This window comes from Triturus cristatus, chromosome 11, assembly GCF_964204655.1.
Source record: "Triturus cristatus chromosome 11, aTriCri1.1, whole genome shotgun sequence".
Taxonomy (NCBI): Eukaryota; Metazoa; Chordata; class Amphibia; order Caudata; family Salamandridae; genus Triturus; species Triturus cristatus.
The window spans coordinates 542,584,004-542,609,177 of NC_140594.1; the positions used below are offsets into that span (position 1 = coordinate 542,584,004).

A 25,174-nucleotide genomic window follows, 5' to 3' on the forward strand; every position below is an offset into this window, starting at 1 on the left:
GCTGGTAGCACCTGCAACCGGTTTGAGCTGGACTATGCACTGGGACACCAAATGTGTCCCCAGTTTTGACTTCAAAGGACTCTTGGAGTTCACCCACCCAGCCCCAATACACTAAAGCCTGTCTGGGAGGTGGTGACACTTCCCTGTGACAGGAAATCTATTGTCCAGGCCTCCCCTGCTGGAGTTTCGTCCAGCAGCAGGAGGGCAGACTTGTGTCTGTGGCTGGCAGCATCCATTTTGTGATGCCAGGGCTCTGTTAGCTGGTACCGGGTTTACCAGTGCTGTCATGTCTCTCCCTCTAGAAGGGTGGGATCATACCCCCACACCAGTTACTGGTGTGGGGTTATGATCCCAAGGTGTTTGACATCAAACACGACATGTTTTTGTGCAGCCATCCCAGAGTTAGCATTTTCCGTTTGGTTATAATGAACTTAAGCGTATATGGTTTGGCTGCATCCATATACCATATACTAGGGGATTACAAGGGTACCCCAGAATCCAATCTGGAGTGTACCTAAAGTACTGGGAATCAATTTAGAGAGGAAGCAGCTAGGCTCGGGTCCTGGTCAGCAGGGCCCCAGCCAGACTAAAGTCGAAAAACAGTGAAAAATCTGCAAAAAGTGGGGGTAAATATAAGAAGCAGATCATACTCTCCTACAGATTTCTGCAGATTCAGCAAGTTTTCAAAACAGAAATGAAAGGAACATGTGTGTTTTTAGGCAATGTTTGACATTTAGAAGGCATTGGGGATAAGAAATCATAGAAGGATCAATGCAAGGCACATTATCAGATTGGTAGATATTAAAAAGAAAAAGGACAATTGTACCACAAAGCAGAGAATTGAAATATTTCAATCAAGAGTTTTATTTAAGGTCACATTGCAGTTATTATGCAGCCATTAATTGGACTAAAACTCATCTTTAAATCATAACCCTCTCTGGAACTGGGCTTCTTCAGCATGATCCATTCTTGTAGATACGAATGTCCATTTTTTTTTTCCTGGAATAAAAGCATAAGAAATTATGAATTATTTGAAGTAGTGCATTTTATAAAAAAGATAACATTTGTTGATTAGTTTCATCTAGGATACATATGTATGCATATTCGAAAAAAATACTAGGAATAGCTCAGGAGAAAGGCGAGGGATTAGCAATTATTAGTACTACGTGGATGTACAGCCTGGAGTATTCTGCTAAAATAATGGCTAAGGTTAGAGTTGGTTCCAGAGAGAGGGCTAGGTTGGGAGTATGGACATAAATAAAGGTCTGAAAAGTGGGTGGATGGGGAGCTTCGTAGTTTTCCCCATTCAGAAGATTCTAGCCTGGCTTACTCCCCTGTTCATCTTCCGAGGCTGTTAAATTGAGTACTGTTAAATTGTCTGATAGTAAGATGTCATATATATTATTAGATATGCCCAACACTTTTGTATTATGCATTAGGGGTCTGATGCGCAAAGGTATTTTATGGATGCAGGGCCTGGAATTCGCTCGGGTTACTAGGTTTGTAATGGCAAAATATCTTTTGACAAAGTGCAATTGCCATTTTATGAGCTGGAAACTGTTTCTAAATTGGGAGAAGCATTTTACCCTTTCTAAATCGGATATAGGAAGTGACTTAGAAGGGATGTGCCGCCCCAATTTGTAAGTCACTATGACAAATAGCTACAATTTGTGACTGCAAATGTGGTCACAACCACTGATCAGTTACCGACACCCAAACTGGAGTGGTAACTGACAGTGGTCGAGAGCACAACTTCTTGCTCTCCAAAGACTTCCTAACATCTGAAGCAACTTAAGGCACGTGGGCTGTTTTAAAAAATATATATCTGATGATGGGGGTGGCTATGTAGGTCTACTGTCCGTCAAAGGCCTCTATAAGTGCATTTACATCCATTAATATAGGATCGCAAAATACTCCCTGCCTTGTTAATATTCTCGATGGATGCACTAGGTTTGGTGACTCTGCATATATACATCTTGCAAAGCGACTGATTAGTACATTAGTCACACCGCTAAAAGCTAGTTTGTATTTTCCGCCCGCAATTTGCAATCCGCCCAATGAACAATGAGGTCCTAATTTTAAAACAAATGATTACTGCATGAAGCAGGTATTTCCGAAATATCATCTAACACTATCATTTAATATACTTAAGCTCTCAGGTGTTCAACATGTCAGACCTTCTGAGACTCTGGTATGATAAATCTCTATACCAACCCACAAGACAAGAGTGGTAGAGCTTTGAGCACCAGTCAGGGCAAGGCTACACATCAGAATGTAAAAATACAAAATAAAAGAGAACGTACGAGGTTGTTACAGTGTTAAGTATATTCTTGGGAGTCTTCCCTTCGGCAGTCAATCATTTTTTCACCCCTTTTTATAGTGTATATTTAAACCACTTTACCATTAATAATTATTTGTGCATCTTTTTATATAAAAGGATGATGGCTTTAGTAGTCATAGTTTGTGAATGTTGCTGATTCTCTCTGAAAGTGCAAAATATTCAAAACATTTTTTTTTATGCGATAGAAAATTGTAAAAAGTGAGTGGTGTTTTTCTAGAAATGGTCAGTTACTTAGCATTCTGAATGCAAGTAACTTAAAATAAACCACAATTTTGCAATAGGTCTCCGGTCACTGATTTATTAGGCCCGACATGTTCCTAGTTAGAAACATTGAATAAATGGAACAGAAGACTCATATAGGACAAGGAAAACTATATACTTCTTGCATTTCCCACTAATCAGAATTCATATAGGTGCCTTTTGTCTATTTCTCAGGAAATGTCCTTAAACGTAATTCACATGAACTCACAATAAGGATAAAAATCAAAACTCGCATTTTGCAATCGTATCTTTGTCCCATAATTGCTGAAAAACGAAAGAAATGTACCTTCATAATTCGCAAATGCATCCGAAAAAGCATCCAACGAACAGTACATAGTGAACAGGTAAGCCCTGACGTGGATACTGTGCCACAGGACTCGCCGACTCAGTCAAAGAAGACAAGGATATGTCCAGGGATGCCTGTATAACTGTCTGAAGGGAACCTTGCATAGCACTTTGGGCTGGGCTGTTCCTATTGGAGAAGGACCAAGACTGAGTTGCAGATGTCAGTTTTCTGTCTAGGGCGGCATCATGGGTGAAATGCAATGGAATGAAAGGTGGACCTGGGCCACCGCTGGTGGCTGACATTATTTCATGTACTGCTTCCTTCATTATGTTTGTTTGATTGCTAACAATAGCTACATAAATATTGCGCGGGAATGAAAGTATGCTTCTGGGCAGGGCCGGATTTAGGGCAGTGTGGCTGGTGCGGCGGCACTGGGCACTGACCTATGGAGGGGGTGCCGACCTCAAGGGTGGGGACTGTGTTTAGCAATAGCTTATGATTGAAGAGAGGAGGGGCACTTTTGCCCGGTGGTAGTGAGAGAATCCAAGGAGGTGGTCAAGGGAGGCGGGGCACCAAAAATGATTCTCGCACTGGGCGCCACCAGCGCGAAAGCCGACCCTGCTTCTGGGCACCTGACTAAGAACCCCAGGGTCCACAGTCAGTACCCGATATAGCACTATGATATGTTTAGAGGACAAACCCAGATGATCATATGGCCACAGATTTGTTTCTACTTTTAATTGTTGTTTAATGAACATCAATACATTGAATGTCTATACTATGTATAAATGCATTGTTGAATTGCTTTTTTTATTGATTTTGCCCATGATTCTGTAAGAATCATATTAACAATAAACATTTATGTGATATTTTTAAATACTGTTTTTGGCTATACTACTTAGACACGTTTTACATAGCAATATACAAAAAATGTTAATTGCCTAGGAAGTTATTTTTGCACTGTGTAGAGGACAAACCCATACATTCCTCAAGGTTATCGAACGTTACGTTTGGTATTTTGGACACTGAGACACCACCAGGGTACTTAGAGATTGTTCTCTTGTGAGTCTTCACATTGTCCAAGCAGATGTTCTGGTATTTGCTGGACACAAACCTTTGGTATGCTTTTGGTCCGTGCCGCTTTGCTTGGGATTCCTCATCCTAGGAATCGAGATATCTGAGTTAGGTAGTGAAGGATTTCAAAGTGTGCTGTTTTGGAGAGACCTCATGCTTATGAAACTCTTAACTACCCTGTCCTACTCATCGACTTAGCTGCCAATCGGTCTGCTGTCAAAGTCTACTGCTTGGGTCTGCAAACTATGAGGCATATCAACAACAACCGGTGATAATTATCGCTGAGCGCACTTAGCGCTCGGATAAGTATCGCCAGCTACCGCCGATTTTTATCGCTGAGATAGCGTGCTATTAGCAACGCTTATCTCATCAGCGATAAAAATCCTAGCGCTAACTGGCTAACGTGAGATTATCGCTGGAAACCCAGCGATAATCTCACGTTAGCTAGTTGATAGGGACTCACAAACTTAGCCATGATATCCACCTTCCATAGGATATCATGGCTAAGTCAGTCCTGAAGCAGGCGTAAAGAAAGTAGCGATAACAGGGGTTATCGCTACTTTTCCTGACGCTATGCTTCATAGCGTTAGGCTTGCGGATAGGAGAAAAGTCGCTTAGCGACATTTCTCCTGTCATGCCAGGTCAGGAACGCCCACTTTGCATCTCATTAGAGATGCAAAGCTGGGCATTACGAATCCTGACGCTAAAGCAAGGTTTCACGCGTTAGCGTGACCTTGCTGATTAGGCGATAAAATTATCGCCGCTTTTCGGACGAAAACGGCCACAAAAGCGGCGATAATTTTTTATCGCCTGCTTGTTGATATGCTCCAAAGTGTCAGCAAGACACAAATCCATCTCTTCCTGATAAGGATTGGAAGGTGCTGAGGTCAGGGAATGATGGTGGAGACTTACTGCTTTTAAATTATTTTTAGGGCAGACCAGCATCCCACTGTGTTGTCTAAATACGAGTAATCACGTCTCTAATCTATTGATTTCATTTTGTTTTGTTAGAGGTCCTAGCAGGCACACCTCCTTGAGACCTATAAAGATAATTTGTGATGTTTTTACAAATCTCCTAGCTTTTAATAGTAGGAGACGGAATTTTTATCGTTCCTCATCTTTCCTGGTACCAATCTATTAGGAAGCCTTTGAAATATAATAATAATCTCAAGTTTCTCTTGTTCTCTTCTTTTCTTTTAAGATACTTAGCAGTGGTATCTTGCTCCTTCGAATTTGTGTTACGCAAAATTTTGAGGTATTTTGATTACTTCCACCGAAATTTAGTCTGAATATTCATTAATTATTAGGTATCCTTAAACAGTGGATGTGGAATATCCGGTCGCTGTGAAACCTTCGGACGTGAACCCCCTTATCACTGGTGGGATATATTGCATATATTGGGGATTTTTTTTTTTCAGTTGTGTGTTACTCATACTAATTTCGCCCCTTTTGGAGTTGTGCCATTGACTTACACTTTCTTATTAAAGAGCTAAAAATATATTTTTTCTCCCGCAAAAATGTTTCACAGTCTTTGGGCCAACCAGACAATATTCAACGAAGATTTTGATGACTAATTTACATGGATCTTTGAAAAGCGTAATAGCATCAGTTTGGTAGTTAGGTTGCTGAATTTTTCTAATTTGAGTTAGCCTTGGTCTCGCTCTTTGCTCTTCAGACATTAGGGCTGTTTGATTCAAATTTGACTTCTCATTTATATCTCATGGGCCTTTCCATCTTAAATACAACTGGGAATTTTCATCTAGAGGAATCATCTCCTTTGCTGTTTTTTTCACTGTAATTTTGGGTAAAATACCTTTCAGTAATTCAGTGTTTCTTTCATCCCAGTTTTCTATGGCGCCATTTATTTCCTTTTCGTTTTAGACTGTTTCTCAACATTTATCCGTCTTGTTCATATGGTGAAGTTTCATTGCTGAAGGTCGAAAAGGTAGCAGTTTCACTCTATTTTCACATCTGTCACCTCTCTATGAGAGAGTTCTTCTTTGGTGATGGACCTTGAAGATTCTTTGATGCAAAGGATTCTGCTCTTTGTTTTACACTACTTCCAATTTTCCAATGTTATTCTTATTTGGTGAAGGTCTTAGTAGGAAACCGGTTCTGTATATACTATACAAAAAAGAGGTATAGTGTGCACATGTCCAGTGAGTGTACGAAGGTATGGCAGAGGTTAAAGTAGATAACACCTTGCTCTCAATTTAGTGGTAGCTGGGCTGAGCAGTTAGGCTTATCAGACGGTAGTGTGAATGCATTTGTCGTGCACACATAAAAGAGAGGAACACGCACTCAAAGACTAACTCCAGACCAATATTTGGTAAAAATATTACTTTAGTTACTTTTATTTTAGGAAGCAACTGAACTCAGTTACAGGCAGGTAATACTTTCAAAAAGGCATTAGGAATATTTTAAGGTCTTCGAAGTACTTTGGTATTGTCAATTCCCAACAGTAACATTGGTACAAGATAGACTGTTGTAGATAATAGATAAAATACAATCCTAAGTAAGGAAAACAGTGTTAGGCATCAGCTGGTAAGTACACAACTTACATTGGCAGTCTTCCAGGGTTAGTGCGACCCTGACCAAGGGCACTGCACCATCAGCTGGACTGGGGTGGCCAGGTGCAGAGTTCAGTATGTACACCTCAGCAGTCGATACCCACAATGAGGTTCTGCTCTCGGGGTCAGCAGAGAACAATGGGGGTGAATGGGACTCAGTAGGCTGCCAACGTAGGGACCGTCAGGATAATCACCAGCAAATCACTATAGATCGAAGGGCAGAACCACCAGCCAAGCAGTTGCGGTCATAGGGGTGGAGATGTGCAGGGGATGGAGGGGTTCCGCTGAGGTTGGGCTGCCCAGGAGAGGCTGCCGTTCAGCAGGCGGGGCAGGTGGTGACTGACAGGGCCACTTGGAGGAGGGTACAGGCAATTGGGAACGAAGCTGCGGTCAGCTTGAGTTGGTAGGTCGTGGAGGCCGTTCAGCTGTGGTGCTTTCTTCTGGCAGGGCAGAGTCGCATCGACAAAAGTGTCGGTCCTCTACCGCTGTGGCCTTGTGGTTCCTTTTGGAGTAGTAAGTCACGTCGACACAAGTGTCAGTCCTCAACTACTGCAGTCTTTGTACTGGCCAACGCTGGGGACTAGCTTCTTTAGTCCAAAGGCAGGTTCTTGGAGATTGTTTGCAGGCTGGAAGGTATGCGGGGTTTCTTGAGGGCCTGGCAGTGTTTCGGGAAGGACAGCAGGTCCAGTTGTCGAGCCAGCTACAGGTGGCGGGGTTCTTGACAGGTTAATTCTGCAACAGTTCAGTTCATGGTCCGGCAGTGGTCGTCTTCCGTCTTCTTCTTTTGGTCCATCTAGTCTGAGGAACAAGGTTCAAGGGAGCTCTTAAATACTAAATTTAAGGGCATTCCTGAGGTAAGGGGCCAGTAGCCAATGGCTACTGTCCCCTAGTGTGACTACACCCTTTCGGTGCCCCCTCCTTTTGGGGAGAGGGGCACTCCCTGTTCCTATTGGGCCTAATTCTTCAATTCAAGATGGGGAATTTCTAAGAGAGGGGTTCACAACAGCTCCGGGTGACCCTAGGGGTGTGCCAAGCTGAGGTGGCCACGCCTACTCTGCTTACTAATTTTCCCGCTGCACCGGCTGCCAAAAGTGGGGTTGAGACAGGGGGCAGGCATCTTCACTAGTTGGAGCTGCCAGATCAGCATATCACACGGTGAGAACATTTGAGGCTCACCATCAAATGTTGCTGTTTCTGCCAGGGGGAGGTGTGAAGCACCTCCACCGATAGCAGGCTTTGTTTCTGACCTCCGGGTGCACAAAGGCTCTCATCCCATGAGGTCAGAAACCTGTCTGGTGGTGGCTGGCTGGTAGGGACCAGTCAGCCAAAACACTAGAGGTCGGTTGACTTTCAGGAGGCATCTCTAAGATGCCCTCTGAGTGCATTTTATAGTAATTCCAAAACTGAGATAAGTGTGGGTTTATTATGCTGAGACGTTTGGTACCAAAAGTCACAGGTTTCAGTAAAGCCATCATGTAGCTGTGGAGTATTGAATTACAAACTCCTAGCCCATGTACTCAAAATGGCTTCACTCTCCTCATAATGTCTGTACGTGGCACGGACACTGTAGGGACAAATTGCTCATGCAGTTATGCACTCAGCTGTGGTATGGTGCACCTTGCTTTAAGGCTGTAAGGCCTGCCAGAGGGATGGCTTACCCATGCCACAGGAAGCATTGGGGGGCAAGCCACACAGGGATGTGTGCCATGATGACTCTTTAGTTTGGTCTGCACCAAAACATGAAGCCTGCAATGGCAGTGTGTGGGTATTTAAGGTGAGGGGTCTCTGAGGGTGGCATAATAAATGCTGCAGCCCTCAGAGATCCTCTCTGGTCACAAAGCTCTTGGCCCAGTGGTATGCCAATTGTAAAAACAACAGTAAAGTTTTGGTAAAGAACACAGGTGCTGGGTCCTGGCTTAACACTGCCTTGTAAATAAGGCGGGACCCTATCGTCAGCACAATGTCACTGAAAGTGATGTTGTTATGGTGATAGGGGCTTGTACATATGCCCCTTAGTTCCTTAATATCATAGGGATCTCCTAGTTGTGTCAAAGTTAAGATCCCATGAGCACCCTTTATGGCTTTATGGAAAGGGATAACAGCTGTATGTAAATAGGTATCCTATGCTGCTTAAAAGCACACTTCATACACTTCCCACACCATTTAGGGGTGAGAAATTCCAGGTTTCAGAAAGTACTTTTTTCCTGATGGGCCATCCACCAAAGCTCCACTGTGGTTTCAGCATTTGAAGTCCCACCATGTTTAGGTCAGGGTTTATTCGCAGAATTTCTTTGCACGGATTTGTTACAAGAAAGCATGGTGGGTGCCAAGTAAGGAAAAATCACCAATGGCCATTGAGCTTATGGATCTCAGAAAGATTCCTACCCCATTTTGAAGAGCATGTTTCCTTCTTTTCCCGTTCACTGGTACTATCTTAAGACTACCCATTTAAGTGTATTTCAAAACTAATCATTTCTTCCCACATTTTCTCCCTCCCTACCCTTATGAGTCTCTAAGAAAACTTAGATTTATACTGTCCGATGTTTATTTACTCTAGAATGTCCCACCCCACGCAAGTCCTGGCCTGAACACCTCACCCCCTCCCATACACTGTTTGCTTTAGGGCAACTACCACAACCCCACTGATAACGCCTGAGAACATTTAACGTTGAACATGAAGAACAATGCTGTTACTGCTCCCCACTCCCATGCACCCAGCACACTAGTCACACTCTCCACACATCAATGCTTATTGAATTCCATCATACCAAACTCTTTTTCATTTATTCACAGTTATTGATGCTACAAACTTTGTACTAGAACACAGGCCTAAATGAATTAATCAGAAAAAATCCAGTCAGACAATATGTCAAATATGTATATACAGGTGGGCATATCAAGTCCGACCTACTTAAAGAGCAGAGCAGCTCAGTGTATGCTTAATGCCTTTCCATCCTAATGAAATGTTGAATACCATAGCAAAGAAGGTAAAATAGAACACCAGATCTTCCTATGGTGTTTTGTCCTCCAGGAGTCATGGGCACTGGAGGACTTACTAGTTGCAGGTTTCACACATTACAACATACGAGCAGAGAAACACAGGAAACACAGCCGCCCGAAAGGGGACCTGGAGGTCTATGTGCCCACAGCCCTAAACATCAAATCGGAACAGATAGCCTCTTCCAGGCCCAATTAATTACATTTTCGCTACACGTCACTTAGAAACCAAGAATAGTATTACTGATTAACACTTATGCACACCCAAAGGCACAATAAAAAAAAACTCACAATGCCCTTTTAACCCCTTCAATGCGGCGCCGATTCCCGCTCAGCGCTGACCGTTTCTTGCGTGGGCGTGGTCATGACGGAACGGTTCCGTCATGAGCACAGCTCAACCGACGCTCATGACGGAACCGTTCCGTCATGAGCACCGAAGGGGTTAATAGCCACAATCTCTGACACAAGGGGCACTTACCCCTCCTGAGACATAGTGCTGACAGAAGACTTCAACTCTAATGTAATCTACTCCCCAAACGAAGATGATAAACTAGCTGCTTACAACTAATACTGGAATGTCAACCTCAAAACCAATTTACGACTGAACTTCCTGATCACACAGGCCGACATCTGGTAAAATCATTAGAATATTTTGGAATGAGAGTCATAAATGGCAGGACAACAGATGACATCCCACCCAAACATACTGTTCTTGGAGCGCTGATGAGATCCAGACTTGAGTACACATAATCTCTTTACCATTGTGCCCTCTTCAGCTCCAATTCTCAATTGAATTCTCCACTAGTCGTGGTCGCTCCTACCAACACATTTATTTTAACCTAAACTTAACTAAACACCAGATTAATCAGGCAACAGAGGGAAGTAATCACTCAATTTATCTAAAACTGCCTAAATGACCTAGTAAAACCACTGAGGAGCTCCAAAACATGTGACCGGGGCTTATAACAGTAAGTGAAAATGGGGGCCCAACTAGACACAAGCCTGGGTAAACTTCACAGCGAAATTAACAACATTAATGTCTGGAAAACAAAAACAGGTACTCAGATATAAAAACAATAAGGTATCAACAAGTGAGGTTCACATACTGAAAGGCGAATTAAAAAAGTCATCAGGAGATTTAGAAAGAATGGACCTGGATCAAACAGCATGGGACAATGTACACAAACTGAAGAAACTGTACAAAAAGAAATTATGGGAAGATAAAAGAAGCAGTGCCGAAAAAATCTGGACAAAGCTACTAAATAATGCCCAAAAAAATAACTCCAGCACATTTTGGGAAACAATTAACAACTTGAACAGGCCTGTTATCTGTTTAACTTCAAACAGTACAAGAACATGAGTGGGCAAAGTTCCTTACAAAAAGATTTACAGAAACTACAACTTCTGAAAACCCAACTAGTAAGCAGCGAGAATACGTATATCACCAAGAACTAGAGGTTTTGAAAGGAAGTGTTGAAAACTCCACACAAAAAAAAGACTGCACTTGCTACCTAAAAGTAATATCTGTGTTGCCAGCAGAAGAAACAATAATGAATTATGACAAAGATGGTACTCGTTACCCAAAGGTAAAATCAGACACCTCTGCTTATCTAGCAGAAGACTTCACAAGAATAATATGGAAAGGCAGAGGAGATGGTGCAAAAAGAACTATTAATGGACAGAATGGACAGATGGTGTGCCAGGGCCCAATGGAATTCCTCAAGTATTTTTTTTTAAATGACCCATCCTTCTGGAGTAACCATCTAACAAGATTATTTAAAGAAATGAGGCAACTAAATCACATCCCACCTAGCTGGCAAGGCTAACAAATCACACCAGTATACAAAGGAGGGGATAGAACATCTCCTGCAAATTACAGGTTAATCACACGCATGGACGGGGCAGGTATTTTGTAACCAGCACCCGGAGACTATTTCCGAGTAGGTGTGGCAGTCCAGCGTCTCTGACCACAGCAGGTATTCTCTTGATTATGCTGGGTACCTATCAGGAGCATATCAGGAGCATATGCAATCTACCGCCGCCCTGTATGGGAAACAGGAAGCTGGCTCGCCCTGATTGAGTATGAGGGTATATGTTTTTAAATTACTCACTTCACGTGCACTTCACCACATTCTTCTTTTGATCCTGAAGAAGCGCCATACGACCCTTGTGGCAATAGGGGCGCGAAACATGTCGCTCTACTACAGGTATATCTATCCCTGTTGGGGTAATCGTTTACCCATGGGAATCTAATTTGTTTTTAACGGCCACTATTCCCGTTTTTAGCTTTGGCCTTAGCAACCCCTGATCATATTTTTACTTAATTTTGCACCCACCTTTTCCCCTCTTTACTTGGACCCACACCCCGCATACCCTCAGGCACCATCCGGCATTTTTTTTAAAAGAGCTCCGCCAAAGTGACCCTCCGGGGGACCCGTAGGGCATTGCAGCGCCGGGCCCTACGAGGAGCCAATGCCCGATGATGAAGCATGACATCCTTCTGGGTGTGTGAGGGCAACATGAGGCAAGACTAATTCTTCCTCTTTGTTAGTGGGTCCCTTTCTATACCTAGGTCTTTCTCTCCCCTCTTGCTCTTTCCTGGCTATGGCTATTGGCTAACTCCCGATAGCCAGCCTTAGGAACAGTGTCCTCTTTTGGTTTAAGTATTATGAAAGAGGAGCAAGGACACTGGACCGTAATTCGCTCCTCGGTCCCCCCCCCCCCTTCTTTTTGATTCAGTGGCTTGTATACTGCATTATAGAGTATGATAGTTAAAATAAACATTTTGAACTATTACAGTGACTCTGCCAATCCTTAGTGAGTGAGCGAAAGGGTATGCCTTGCTCCTGAGATTCCTGAGAGAGTCGGTGTGTTGTGTTCTGGGTTGTCTAATCATTTGTAGCTCTGTGATTATGTAGGAGAACGAATGAGACTCTATACCTAGTCGGTTTTGGGATTTTGGGTACTAATGTGTTAGGAAGGTACAACTCCTATACACCAAGGTCCTGTTTTCCTGCACATAGGTCTGTGTATGGGCAGAATCTCTGCAACACTGCCTAACACCTCTCAGATCCCCATGATTGTAAGATTACTTTGCATTACCTGGTTTAAAGGTTCTCACACTTTTGATGTAGATTGAGAAAGGCAACCTTGTTCTTGCTATTCTCCTTCACTTTGCTCTCAAAAGTGGGAATGCTGGATTCTTTTCCAGCATAAATGTGTGCATGGCCAGATATTTTTCCATTGAAGCATTAGCTTGGAGGCCAGGAACCATTTCTGCGCATTTAATCATTGAGTCCCGTATTTTGTTTCCTGGCATACTTATACATATTAAGTGTTTGTCATGTGCATAATGAAGACCCCAAAGCCTTCCACATCTTACCTGGTATTTCAGACCCTCCGTGTCACTTATAGCATATAATCATTGTACTGTAGTCAACCTCCCATGTGTATAGGACCCCCCTTTGCCTCTCACGTGTGGTATCTACTTTAGATCATATGGCACATTCGCATGAAATAATGTAAGCATAGTATACCATCATGCCCACGTAGTTGGGGGATCCAAATGGTAAAAGCATGGTTTCTTTTCTCAAAAATGATGCCGTGGGCTGTTCGGTGTCAAGAGTGAAGAGGTAACTAGAGTTCGAACATCTTACATTCGTTGCGCGCAGAGCAGACATTCATTGGCGTTCAAGGGGCACAAGGAAGCAGCCGACTCAAAACAGACGGGCTGGAAAACAAAACAGCAGTAACGAAGAATCATTAAGTCGTTCTGTTAATCTTGACATTGCTAGCAACTGGCAATCATTAACTTGCTGATGTGGACTTTTGAAGTATGGCAACCGAGAAGCGAGAGAGTAAATAAATACAAGTCGTGCACAGTATGTACTCCTCTCTGGGTTCTGCGCTCACGCCCCTCTCCCCATCAGTAACTAACACGGAAACATGGAGAGCACCCTGAACATTCCAATGACATGTGCATGTTGTGCCTGTTCACTTTACAATGAATGAGTATGGATGCTATATTGCCTTGGTTTGCAGCATGTATATAACTCTTCAGATCTGCGACGAGTTTGCAGTGTTCTTGCATGCATCGGGTTCCTGGCAGCCCATTTGGACTGTATAATCGAAAAAGGTGGTAGTTGTAGTTTGACCTAAATGGAGATGTTGGATGAGGGACATGTGGTTTGGTGATGTGGTCTTAACATAGTGCTGCAACACTGCTACATGTAAACGTGTAAGTAAACTTGTAGACACGTATTATATCTAGAAATGTTTAACAACTCAATATACGAAACAAGCCTTTCAGGGGCAGAATATTCCAACTGCTTTAAGGATGTTAACTAATCTGTAAATAACAACGTGCATGCAGGGCTCACAGTATATATACTTGATTGAACTGAGCGGGTAAAGCCATTAAAGAATAAAGAGTTTTACATTAAAAAAAAACAGATCTTTGAGGCTTGATGGGCCACAAAAAGCGTAGTAAAATATTGCAATTAGCATAATCGAAAATTATAAATCAAGAGATTTGCCATATGTCAAATGTGAGTAACTCACCAAGTCCTGTTTTTTGTCTCCACTTAAAATGGAAAAGAAAAACTGAAAGTACCACACGACAAAGGTCAAAACCTGGCCTGAATGAGCTACTGGTGTCTTACATGAAATAAACTTAAGAGTTCAGTAAAAGATGCCAGCTTCTCTAATAATGTGTTGCATTTGCTACACGTAGACTTAGAGGCCCTTCTCTCTGCTACCCTCAGGCACTGTTGATATTACATCGGTTGACATGACATCGATGTATCTACCTTTTGAATGGGTGAGTGGCTCTTTCAATGATTTAGCTTCGTTCAACTCCAAACCAGCCACACCTCTGTGCAATACTGTTGGCAATGAGCGTCATTAAACAATAATGGACGTCACTAGTTGTCAGTGCTACATCATTTTGTCGATTTATTTTATTTATTCATAGGTTTATTTGTTTTCAACTTGAAATCAATCACTACCCAATACAACTCCACAGTTTTTATTATGTCAACTTGAACTTCCAACTTGTTCGATTGGAGTGTTAGGGTGGACGTTATTGATTTTAATGTGGAGCCCATTTCCTTCCAGACCACTTTAGCATCTGATCGTGCAGGTTTGTTGTCTTCTACTACAATCATATCCTGCTAGGGCTAACATCCTCCTGCAAACTTTACCACTGAACATGGGTGCATTAGATTTGCCATCTTTTGCGCGTATGGCAACATGAAGATGGTTCTTAGACATGGTATTCTATGGCAACCAAATCAGTGTTAGTATTTTTCTCTCAGTTAGTGAATGTTTAGCTTTAGATTTCCACCCAACAATGCCCAGAGTACATTTACAAGAAAGTCACCCCTAACCTCCTGTTTTATTTTACTCCACTCACTAGCATGATAGTCCTGACGCTTGCTTGGATTTTTGGCAGATGCTTTGGCTTTGGCAGATGCTTTGCCTGGGAGTTGAGACGTATCATATGCAACATTATATGCAGTAATTCAAATGAAAGATTTTCCATGGGAAGTAAAAGTAGTTTATGATTTGTGCCCTACAGAGTGGCCGGCCCCATGCTGTCTGATCCTCCAGCAAGATGGCACTCACTTTACACACATCCGATTTAAAGCGCTTGTCACCGTCACACATCTATTACATGCCCAGCATTTGCTTTCATATTAAGCAATGCTTGGTCAATCAGAGCACACACTATTCTCTGTACCCCGTCCCCAGCCAACAATATTTGTCACCTCAATTGTTGGGACATGCATAGATGGATTTGCAGCATGGGTGACAGGAACTAGAAAAAGTGCTATGTGTGAAATGTATTTCTATTAAGGCACAAAACACTTAGAGAATTTCAAATGGTCAAAGGCAAAAGTGAGGTATAAAGCATTGTATTTCTTCCTTCCACAAGCCATTTTTTTCCCAGGGGTTCAATCAGTGACTTTTTTTACCCTAAGGACCAAAGTCCTCTGAGGTCATGGGGTCGCCTTTTATTAATGTGGAAGGGGGCCTGTGGCCCCCTTCCCTGATCCTTTTTAGGCTCCATGCACCCCATCCCCTTGTGGCTGAGTTTTCAACATTGGGGTGAGGGAATGCCGTGGTCGTAGATTGGCCCCAGGGGCCCCACTCCCCAGGGCCAGATACTGGTGCAGTGTGTTGGGGACCTCATCCCCAGGGAGACTGTCTTCCCTGACTGGGAAATTGCAAGCGTGTAATATAATCTTTATTCCCTGCCCACACTCTCCTTGGCACTGAACACAACTTTGCACCCACCCCGGTGAGAGGAGCAAAAAATGTTGTTCTCCCCCAGGCGGGAGCAAAGTGAAAGAGCTTGCTCCACGTAGCTCCACATTAGGTGCTGACTAAGGAGCCAGCTGGAATTGCGGGAGCCTTTGGGCTCCCGCCACAGCCCACAGCATTGCCATATGTTGTTGGTGCCTGAACCGGGCCCTGCGGCATCCACTGGAAAAAGTAATTACTGGCTTCCACCGACACTCGGTATTGGTGCTAGTAGGGGCCGTGTTAGCCTTTGGGCTCCCTTTGCTTCCACCATAATTGCCATAATTGCCATATAGTGTGCGTGACTTTGTTTAAAAAATGGGGCACCACCAAGCATTTTATTTAATGTTCTGGAAGGCTACTGGGAGTGCAGCAGCCCAACAAACACAAAAATAAAACAGTAAGGGCCATATGTAGGAAGCCTAATACCGGTCGGTAACGGCCGATTTTCGGTAAATATCCCGTTACCGACCGGTATTTAGGCTTTTGGTATGTAGGGGGCACATTTCAGGATAAGGATAATTTTACCGATTCGGTAAATACCGAATCCTGAAATGATATGTAGGGGGAGTGTGTGGTTGGTGTGGGGATTCGTTATTTACCACCAACTAAAAGTTGGTGGTAAATGATGATTAGCTGTAAAAAAGCATTTTCGTGCACTTTGAAGTGTGCAATGTGGCAGACATACATGCCCTTAGGGCATGTATGTGTGCCACATGTGCACACATGCAGGAATCAGGGGTGCAACAGGGTGTCAATGTGACACCCTGCCACCCATGATGATGCCTCCCCCATTACCGATTCGGTATTTACCGATTCGGTAATGGCAACTGGCTTCCCATTCATTCCTATGGGCCTCCAGGCCCATAGGAATGAATGGGAAGCCAGTTGCCATTACCGAATCGGTAAATACCGATTCTAAAATACCGACACTTACCGATTCGGTAATATTTTACCTACATTACATTTACCGATTCATAAATACCGAATCGGTAAAATTCGGTATTTAAGAATCGGTAAATGTAATTTACCTACATATGGCCCAAAGTCTCCTGGGTCATTGAATCCATGACCCATGGAGAGCTTACCATATTTTTTCTATCACTCTAAACTGGAACTGTATGCTGTTCAGCTGGAGTGCAGGAACCTCTAGTGGTTCAATGGCTACACTTTGTAGTATGATTTTTTTTTTTTTAAACAGACTCAAAAACATGTTTAATATTTTATTTTAAATAATGTTTTATTGAAAATATAATCACTATTACTAAACATAACAACACGGCAATTTATGAAATATACATTTTATTATAGATATTGGTGACTTTTTGACAAAGCCAATGGATCTGTTTTATATAAGTTGATGTGCTAACCCCTTTATAAAACCAAAAAACCCACTTACACTTTGACAAAGACAATAGGTCTGCCTTACTTAAAATGAAACCCTTCACATTGTTACATGATATAGTTAGTTGGGCGCAGAGAGGGTGTGGGTACCCATGGGAAGCCAGACACAGAGTCTGGCAGTGCCAAATCCAGCAACCATGCACAGCAATGGGTATCTTATTTTAGATTTAAAAACATTGAAATACACTGAATAAAAGGTTAAAGTGTTATTCTAGTTAGGAATTGAAATAATAGGTTAATTTACCTTTCAAATAACCTTAGAAATATATTGAAAAATACAAAGGTTAAAGGGACTGTATATGTAGGTGAGAATGACAGTTAAAACATTGTTTTTAACAAACAAAACCACTGAAGTTTTCAAGTAACTCTCACCCTCACCATGCACTGCTAATTAGCACCCATATTACATCACTAATTACATGTTCCATGACATTATTGATATCATGACTGCAACATCTGAAATTACATCATTGATGACATCACTGTGCATGGCAGGGGAACAAGTCATAGTTACTTTAGGGTTTGAGTTGTGGTTACTTGAGATAACTATAACTGGTGAATTACTATGTGTTTATTAGTTTAAAAGGGCACATTTTCACCAATGTTTTCACCTAACTATACCGTACTGTTAACCTTTGTTTTTTCAATGAATGTATATATAGATATATACACGTGTGGGACCTGGCCCTTTCTTCAGATTCACCCCCAAACCGTTTGCTTTCGTCCTCCACTTTTTGCTCAATTTCTTTTTTTTCTAGCTTTACTACTCTGTACACTTTACCACTCTTAGCCAGTACTAAGTGCATGTGCTCTCTACTTAAAGCATGGTAACTATTTCTCCCATAGGTTAATATTGTGATTACCTTATTACACTTTGTAAGTGGAATTTGCAATTGGGAAAAAATAGACATTTTTATGTTAGGTGTCTCTGGACTCACAATTTAAAATCACAACTTATGGTAAAGTTGGATTTTAAGTTGCAGGTCTGAAAATGCCACTTTCAGAAAGTACCATTTCCTTACTTTCACCATTCTGTGCTGTGTGTCTGTCTCCAGTTCACATCTGGGGTGGGTGACAGCTGGGTCTTGTGCATTCCCTCTAGGGATGGGAGCTTAGGTGTACGTTGATGGACTTTAATATGCCATTAACTGGTTTGCTGGGGGGAGATAAGCACAGCCCCACTTGCACCTGAATAGACTGTGCCCTGTCTCCTCACATTAGTCCTAACAACCCTGTATTGTTACTCCAGCCAGCTTGGAGCCAGGATAGGGGAGAAAGGGGATTCCCTGCACTTCAAAGCCACTGTCTAGAAGCTTCTTCCACCTTCCAGAACCAGGCACCAAAGTATAAATACTGACCCTCTTGCCAACCTCAGTGCACTTTTGGGACCTGAGGAGATTCTGCCAGGAAGAAGAGCTGTTGCACTGCAGGAGGGACTGCCACTTTGCTAACTGCTTTGCTGTGTTGGCCTGCTGCCTGCTGATTGCTGAACTGTAGGGGAACTGCCACTTTGCTAACTGCTTTGCTGTGTTGGCCTGCTGCCTGCTGAACTGTAGGAGGGACTACCACTTTGCTAGTTGCTCTGCTGTGTTGGCCTGCTGTCTATTGCCTGGCAGTGGGAAGGACTGGACCTGCACTCAACAACCTCTACAAAGATAACTTGAGTAACTCCAAGGGCTTGATGTCTTGCCCCAAGATCAAGATGTCTCATGGACACCAAAGACTTCATTTTTATTTACATGGCTGCTAGACTCTGCGGTTCATGAGTCCCACAGCTGGGTTTGTCTAAGATCAGCACTTCATTACTGATTGGCAGCTGAGTTTGTCAAGGAGCAGTGTTTCATAGCTGCGTCCTGATCGAAGTTACCACGTTCCCAACTGACGCCACGCCAAGGGGAACCCTCCCAGCGCGGTTCAACAGCGATGTGTTGCCTGTATTACATGGGGTTGGACAAGTCACTCGGGTCCTGACTTCATAGCTCGTCAGCCCATCTACATGAGGAGAACCAACGCTTGTTTGTTTTTGTACACCTGCAACGTTAAATGATTACAACACGATAGCTTCAATCTTAGCTTAGGTAATTTGACCTTAGGGGTCAAAAATGCCAGTTCCTTTTTGGAAATATGAAGGGAAAAAGTAATTGTCAATCACATAGAAATCCCCAAAAAAGATGTGTACACAGCATATAGTAAGAGTAAGTGGTGCTAAGTAAGTACCTTCAGTTACTCAGTCTTCCTCACTCCCCTCTAACTCATTCATTCATTCATCCTCCATCTCGGTGTTCATTCACTCACACACAGATGCTCATTTAGAGTTCCTCAGTAATAGTATGAAAGGGCAGTATCGATATTGTACATTTCAAAATAATTACGTGTTCAGAATGATGCCGCAATATGTACTGCAAGTAAAGAAGCACAGCATCGCATTTTTGATAATGCCGGGTGGCACATAACTGTAAATCGTTTATGTACATAATTGAGCACACAGTTAGTTAAATGTATTACTGTAATGTGTTTCCCGGTTAGTGGCAAAAAGCCGTAAATACTGGTTTTATATATCACCACCCAATTGCTTTAATCGTAGATTTACATACCATTCTAAATGAGAACCATAAATTAAGCATGGAAACAGGGCATGTGTTAAGTGGATTCTAACATTTAACAGCTGTTAGGGGATGGGCAGACAGACTGAACCCGATGATCTTGTCTGTCTGTATAAGAGAACTTTGCATTGCTGTTGATTCTCCTGGAGAGATTGAGGGAGAAGGAGATTGAGGGAGAAAGAGAGTGAGAGTGAGGGAGAAAGAGAGTGAGAGTGTGGAAGAAAGAGAGTGAGGAAGAAAGAGAGTGAGAGTGAGAGTGAGGGAGAAAGAGAGTGGGGAAGAAAGAGAGTGAGAGTGAGGGAGACAGAGAGTGATGAAGAAATAGAGTGAGAGTGAGGGAGAAAGAGAGTGAGACTGAGGGAGAAATAGAGTGAGGTGAGAGACAAAGAGAGTGAGAGTGAGGAAGAAAGAGAGAGAGAGTGAGAGTGAGGGAGAAAGAGAGTGATAGTGAGGGAGAAAGAGAGTGAGAGTGAAGAAGAAAGAGAGCGTGAGTGAAGGAGAAAAAGCGTGAGAGTGAGAGTGAGGGAGAAAGAGAGTGAGAGTGAGAGTGAGGGAAAAAGAGAGTGAGAGTGAGGGAGAAAGAGAGTGAGAGTGAGGGAAAAAGAGAGTGAGAGTGAGGGAGAAAGAGAGTGAGAGTGAAGGAGAGTGAGGGTGAGGGTGAGGGAGAAAGAGAGTGAGAGCGAGGGAGAAAGAGAGTGAGAGTGAAGGAGAGTGAGGGTGAGGGTGAGGGAGAAAGAGAGTGAGAGCGAGGGAGAAAGAGAGTGAAAGTGAGAGTGAGGGAGAAAGAGAGTGAAAGTGAGCGAGGGAGAGAGTGAGAGTGAGTGAGTGAGGGAGAAAGAGAGTGAGTGAGTGTGTGTGTGTGTGTGAGAGAGAGAGTGAGAGAGAGAGAGAAAGACCGGGAGAGCAACAAGAAAGCTTGCATTGCTACTAATCAGCCTATCTGATTTTTTTTGTGTGTGAGGAATCCCACAGACAGTGGCAGCTCGCCGAGGGAGGGCTGTGGGTGGCGGGGCGGAGGAGGGGCAGGGTGGGGCGGTAGTGGAGTCCGACATAGGATGGACAGGAGTTAGGTAAGTAATTAAATAAATAAAACAATTTACCTTGCATGCTCTGCATCGCCGAGTTGGCGATGCAGCGAGCGCAAGGTAAATTGTTTTATTTATTAAAATTACTTACCTTACTCCTGTCTGTCATATGTAGGACTCCACTACCGACCCACCTTGCCTCTCCCCCGCCCCGCCCCACTGTCCCATAGCACTCCCTCAGCGAGCCGCCACTGCCCACAGATAGAAGCGCTGTGGTGGATGACTCACTTCGTTTAGCTCCTTACTGTCCTACAGCGACATATACTCTGTAAGTCTGTTTCCTATCTTCTTGGTGGCCCTTCCCCCTAATCGTGCTATCGCAGCAGTGTTTGTAAAGGGATTTTCCATATCAGAGTTGTAACCAGTGCTTTAAATGGGAGCAAAATAGTGCAGGCACTCATTTAAATGTGGCGAGTGGGCGGGGCTTGGGGGCGGGGCTTAGGGCAATCATGCCATACTTATTGACTTCGATACTACTTGCAGCACATACCAAAACACATGGGAAATATCTTTCAATGAACAAAGCAGGTTTGTTTACTTATAACAAAAAACACGAAACCCAAAGGCGGCGATATTTCAACTTTTCGTTGTTTTGTAAAATGTGCAACATAAATTTTTGCTGTTCTCGAGTGACACAGAAAGAAACAAGCAGACATGCACCCACAAAACATTCCACACATTTCCGCTAATATAACGTCAAAGAGTGTCTCTATTGTCTCCCCCCCACCCCCTTTCTCTCGTTTTTCTCAACAATCACAGGCAAGCAAACATAAGCAGACACTTAACAAAAGAATCGGGTACGCTTTAAAGCCATTTGAACCTGGTTACCTCCCATGGCTTTCTTAATTACACCATCACTGGGCTGCCTCGATGTCTGTGAACACCCAGATGGCATGCAAATGAGCCCACACTGAATTGTTCAGCTGGGCTCCCCGCAGGTCTATAGAAGTGCCTTAGCTATATAAAAAAAAAAGGCCGCCAGCGTTTCATGAGTACCGGTACTCTCCTCGGCAGTAGAGAAGTGCCGGTACTCCGAGTGATAAATCTAAGAAGTGCCGGTACTCAGTACCGGTGAGTACCGGCCCATTTAAAGCACTGGTTGTAACCCATATTGCACCTGGATACCCTTGATTACCCACTATATGTCTGTCATTCATTAATGCCGATGTCTGTTGAGGTGCAGCCGTCCATTTACTCACTTTTGTCAGCTGTGATAAACTAAAAGGCCCCATCATACACCGTTTGGGTCAGCCTTGTCCGATGTGTTACCCATAGCAGTTTGCAGAAAGCCGAATCCACCTTTATAAAGAAGGTGTCAGGCAACCGATATCCTATTTTCTGTAGCAGACAAACACATTTTTGAAGGGTACATTTTTTGAAGACAGCTGCCCTACCCATGATGAGAGCAGTAGCGCACTCCAGTCTTTGACATCCCTCAGGAAAGTCTTTAATACACTATGCAAATTCTAGTCAAATAAAGCACAGTCAGCTCTCATTTATGCAGGTATCAAAACCGATTGTATGCCACTCTTAAAGGAAAGGAACATTGAGACAACCTGTCCCACTTGGTCAGTGGGTACAATACAGGCCTTGTCCCAGTTAATGCAAAGTCCAGAGTACTGTCTATAAACCCTAAAGACTTCCATAATTCTGTTCACAACTTCATTGGTACCTTGACATAACACAGGACATTGTCAGCATACAGGAATACCAGTTCATCCCATGTAGGGACCCCCTTAAGCCCTCCGATGAATGTATCCTGCCTAATTTAGCATGCCAGTGGCTCCAGTACCAGGTCAAAAGGGATTGGTGAAAAAAGACGCCCTTTCGTATGCCTCTGTTCAGCATAATGTGTTCCAACACCACACCAAGAACTCCAAATGTAGCTATGTGGTCACATAGACTAGTTTGACCGAGGTGAGAAATCTAGGACCAAGGCCACCCCTTCAGGATTTTCAACATGTACGACCATTCAACTGAATCTTAGGGCTTGGTCGCATCTAGTGATTCCATTGTTGTGGGTCTGCCATTCTTTTGGAGTACTTCATGCCTTGCAATTTGTGAGAGACTGTACCCTGTCTTACCTACCCCCACATCCAACAAATCCTAAGAACTGAACGAAAGGTCGGAGAGATCAGATGGGAAGTGATATGGGCCTAAGTAACACTTGGGAGAGGTTTGATCGCCCTACAGATGGCTTTGGACTCATTGGCCCAGTTCCCTGCAGAAGAGGCCTCAATATCAGGCACAGAAGGTAAGAGGGAAGGACTGTGTAGTACTACCCAGGGAGAGAAGAATCTGGGTCAGACCGACCTCTGCGCTGGGTTCACACCATCTGAACATCTGGCGCCCCACTAGGATGAACGACCATGCCCCTGCTGCCACTGGGCACACATGCCGCATATGGAGGAATAAGGATCTGATTTAGAGTTTGGTGGGTGGGTTACTCCATCACAGATGAGAGAGTTATCCAGTTTACAAGTACATTATATCCTATAGCACGTCATAAGGTGGATGGGATACGCATCACTTTTGTGATGGACTACCCGTTTGCCAGACTCTAAATCATGCCTCAAGTTTAAACAAGACAGGATAGATGAGGTGTGCTCTATACAACAGTAACTCCCAACACTACGCAATTTCTCTTGGCCTTTAGATGTAAGCACTCATCCAGAACAGTGATTCCTCATGCACAGAAAAGTACGTACTAATAATCTCTTGAGTGTGCCTCTGAAGTGACAAGAACCATTTGCTGGTATCTGAACACTTGTCTAACAGGGATAACCTGTTGGACCAATAACGTACAGAATGATGGAGAAAGACAAACATATTCTGATGCACAAGCTAGGGAAAATGGACAAATATACCAAACCCTCCACAGGTCAAGAGGTTGTGGGCTTTAGGAATGGCCAGGATGCAAGGGAAAATAAACGCATCACCTCTAAATCCTTCTTCACTAAAGTTATCATTTAATGAGACAGCAACACAAAGACAGCTGTGGCATCCAAAATAAGGGATGCTGGCATAAACATGGCCCTTCTGCAATAAGTCCTGAGAAATGTAGTATATCAGGTCACAGAAGCTGAAGGTTGCCTCTTTGACTTGAGGATAACACAAAATACCTTCAAGGTGCTGTCCAGTAAGTCACAGTGAGTTCTAAGATATGGGAGAAGAGAGCCGAGAATGTAGAAAGTTGTACACAAAGGAATAACATACTATTGTGGGCCTGCTACATGGAACAAAGGGATGTCACCTCTAGATGTTCCCGGAAAAATACCTGTGCATGTTTGTACCATCAGTGGCTCTCCCCTCCAGCTTCATCATAAAGCCTTTTCATAGAGCTCCTGCCAGGAGTGTCTATGCACTCAATTAACTGCAAACAAATGTTGGATGGAATGATTGAATTTATCTCAGCCAGTGGCAACCAATTGGGCCGCATCGCAATCCATCGGTTTTCATCCACAATTATTATTATTAGTGTGTTTTATAAAGCACGCAGCGGCCCCAACGGGGCATCCCGGCGCTGAAGACTCTGACAGCCGGCTGAACAGGGTCGGGAAAGCAGTCTTAGGAAGAAAAGAGGTGGGTTTTCAGAGATTTGCGAAAAGCAGGTTCTGCTTGGCAGTTGCGTAGGGCTAAGGGGAGCATGTTCCATTGTTGGGTGGCACAGACCTCAAAGGTTTTACCACCTGCCCGGGCTCGCTTAAATCGGGGAGTTTCTAGGAGAAGTAGGGAGTTGCTTGATTCCAGTAACACAGCGAGCACAGGACTCACGGTTGGGCATACTCATTGCTCTTAGGGTGTCAAGTGCAAGGACAAGGTGATGGATAGAATGCTTGAATTAGTCTTAGTCACTGGCAATCTCTCAGGGATGCATCCCAATCCATAGCTTTTTGGCGACCTCAGTTTGGACCCAGCCATGTGCATATCAGTCTTGACCCTGCTCCAGTGGGAAAGCAGGATTCTTTAACTATAGACAAGGACATATTTCTAAAAGTGGATCAGAGGGATGACCAGGCCCCTTAAGAAGTGTAACACATCATGCTTCCGAGACTATACTAAAATGGTGGAAAAACAGAAAACATCCTTTGAAGAATTAAAAAAGGAAGATTAGGGCAATGCACCTGGATTATATGTTCCTAATCCCAGCCAACCTTATGGAAATAAACAACTCTGATTCATTCTTCTTTGGCATCCAGTAGAAGGCCTGGTGAATGTAAGGCCATCAGGTTGTCCGTAAAAAAGCTGCA

At 43.4% G+C, this 25,174-nt stretch overlaps 1 protein-coding gene across 1 annotated transcript in view; it reads right to left on the reverse strand.

The window, feature by feature from the left end:
* Window positions 1-846: 846 nt before the first annotated feature.
* Window positions 847-25,174, reverse strand: part of LOC146785045 (chymotrypsin inhibitor-like) — a 78,115-nt gene continuing 53,787 nt past the window's right edge. The window contains exons 3-4 of the mRNA XM_085636024.1: window positions 13,186-13,259; window positions 847-999 (exon numbers count right to left, since the gene is read on the reverse strand). Of these exons, the coding sequence (XP_085492150.1) occupies window positions 954-999; window positions 13,186-13,259 (120 nt within the window). The 3' untranslated portion in view covers window positions 847-953. The remainder of the gene's footprint in view (window positions 1,000-13,185; window positions 13,260-25,174) is intronic.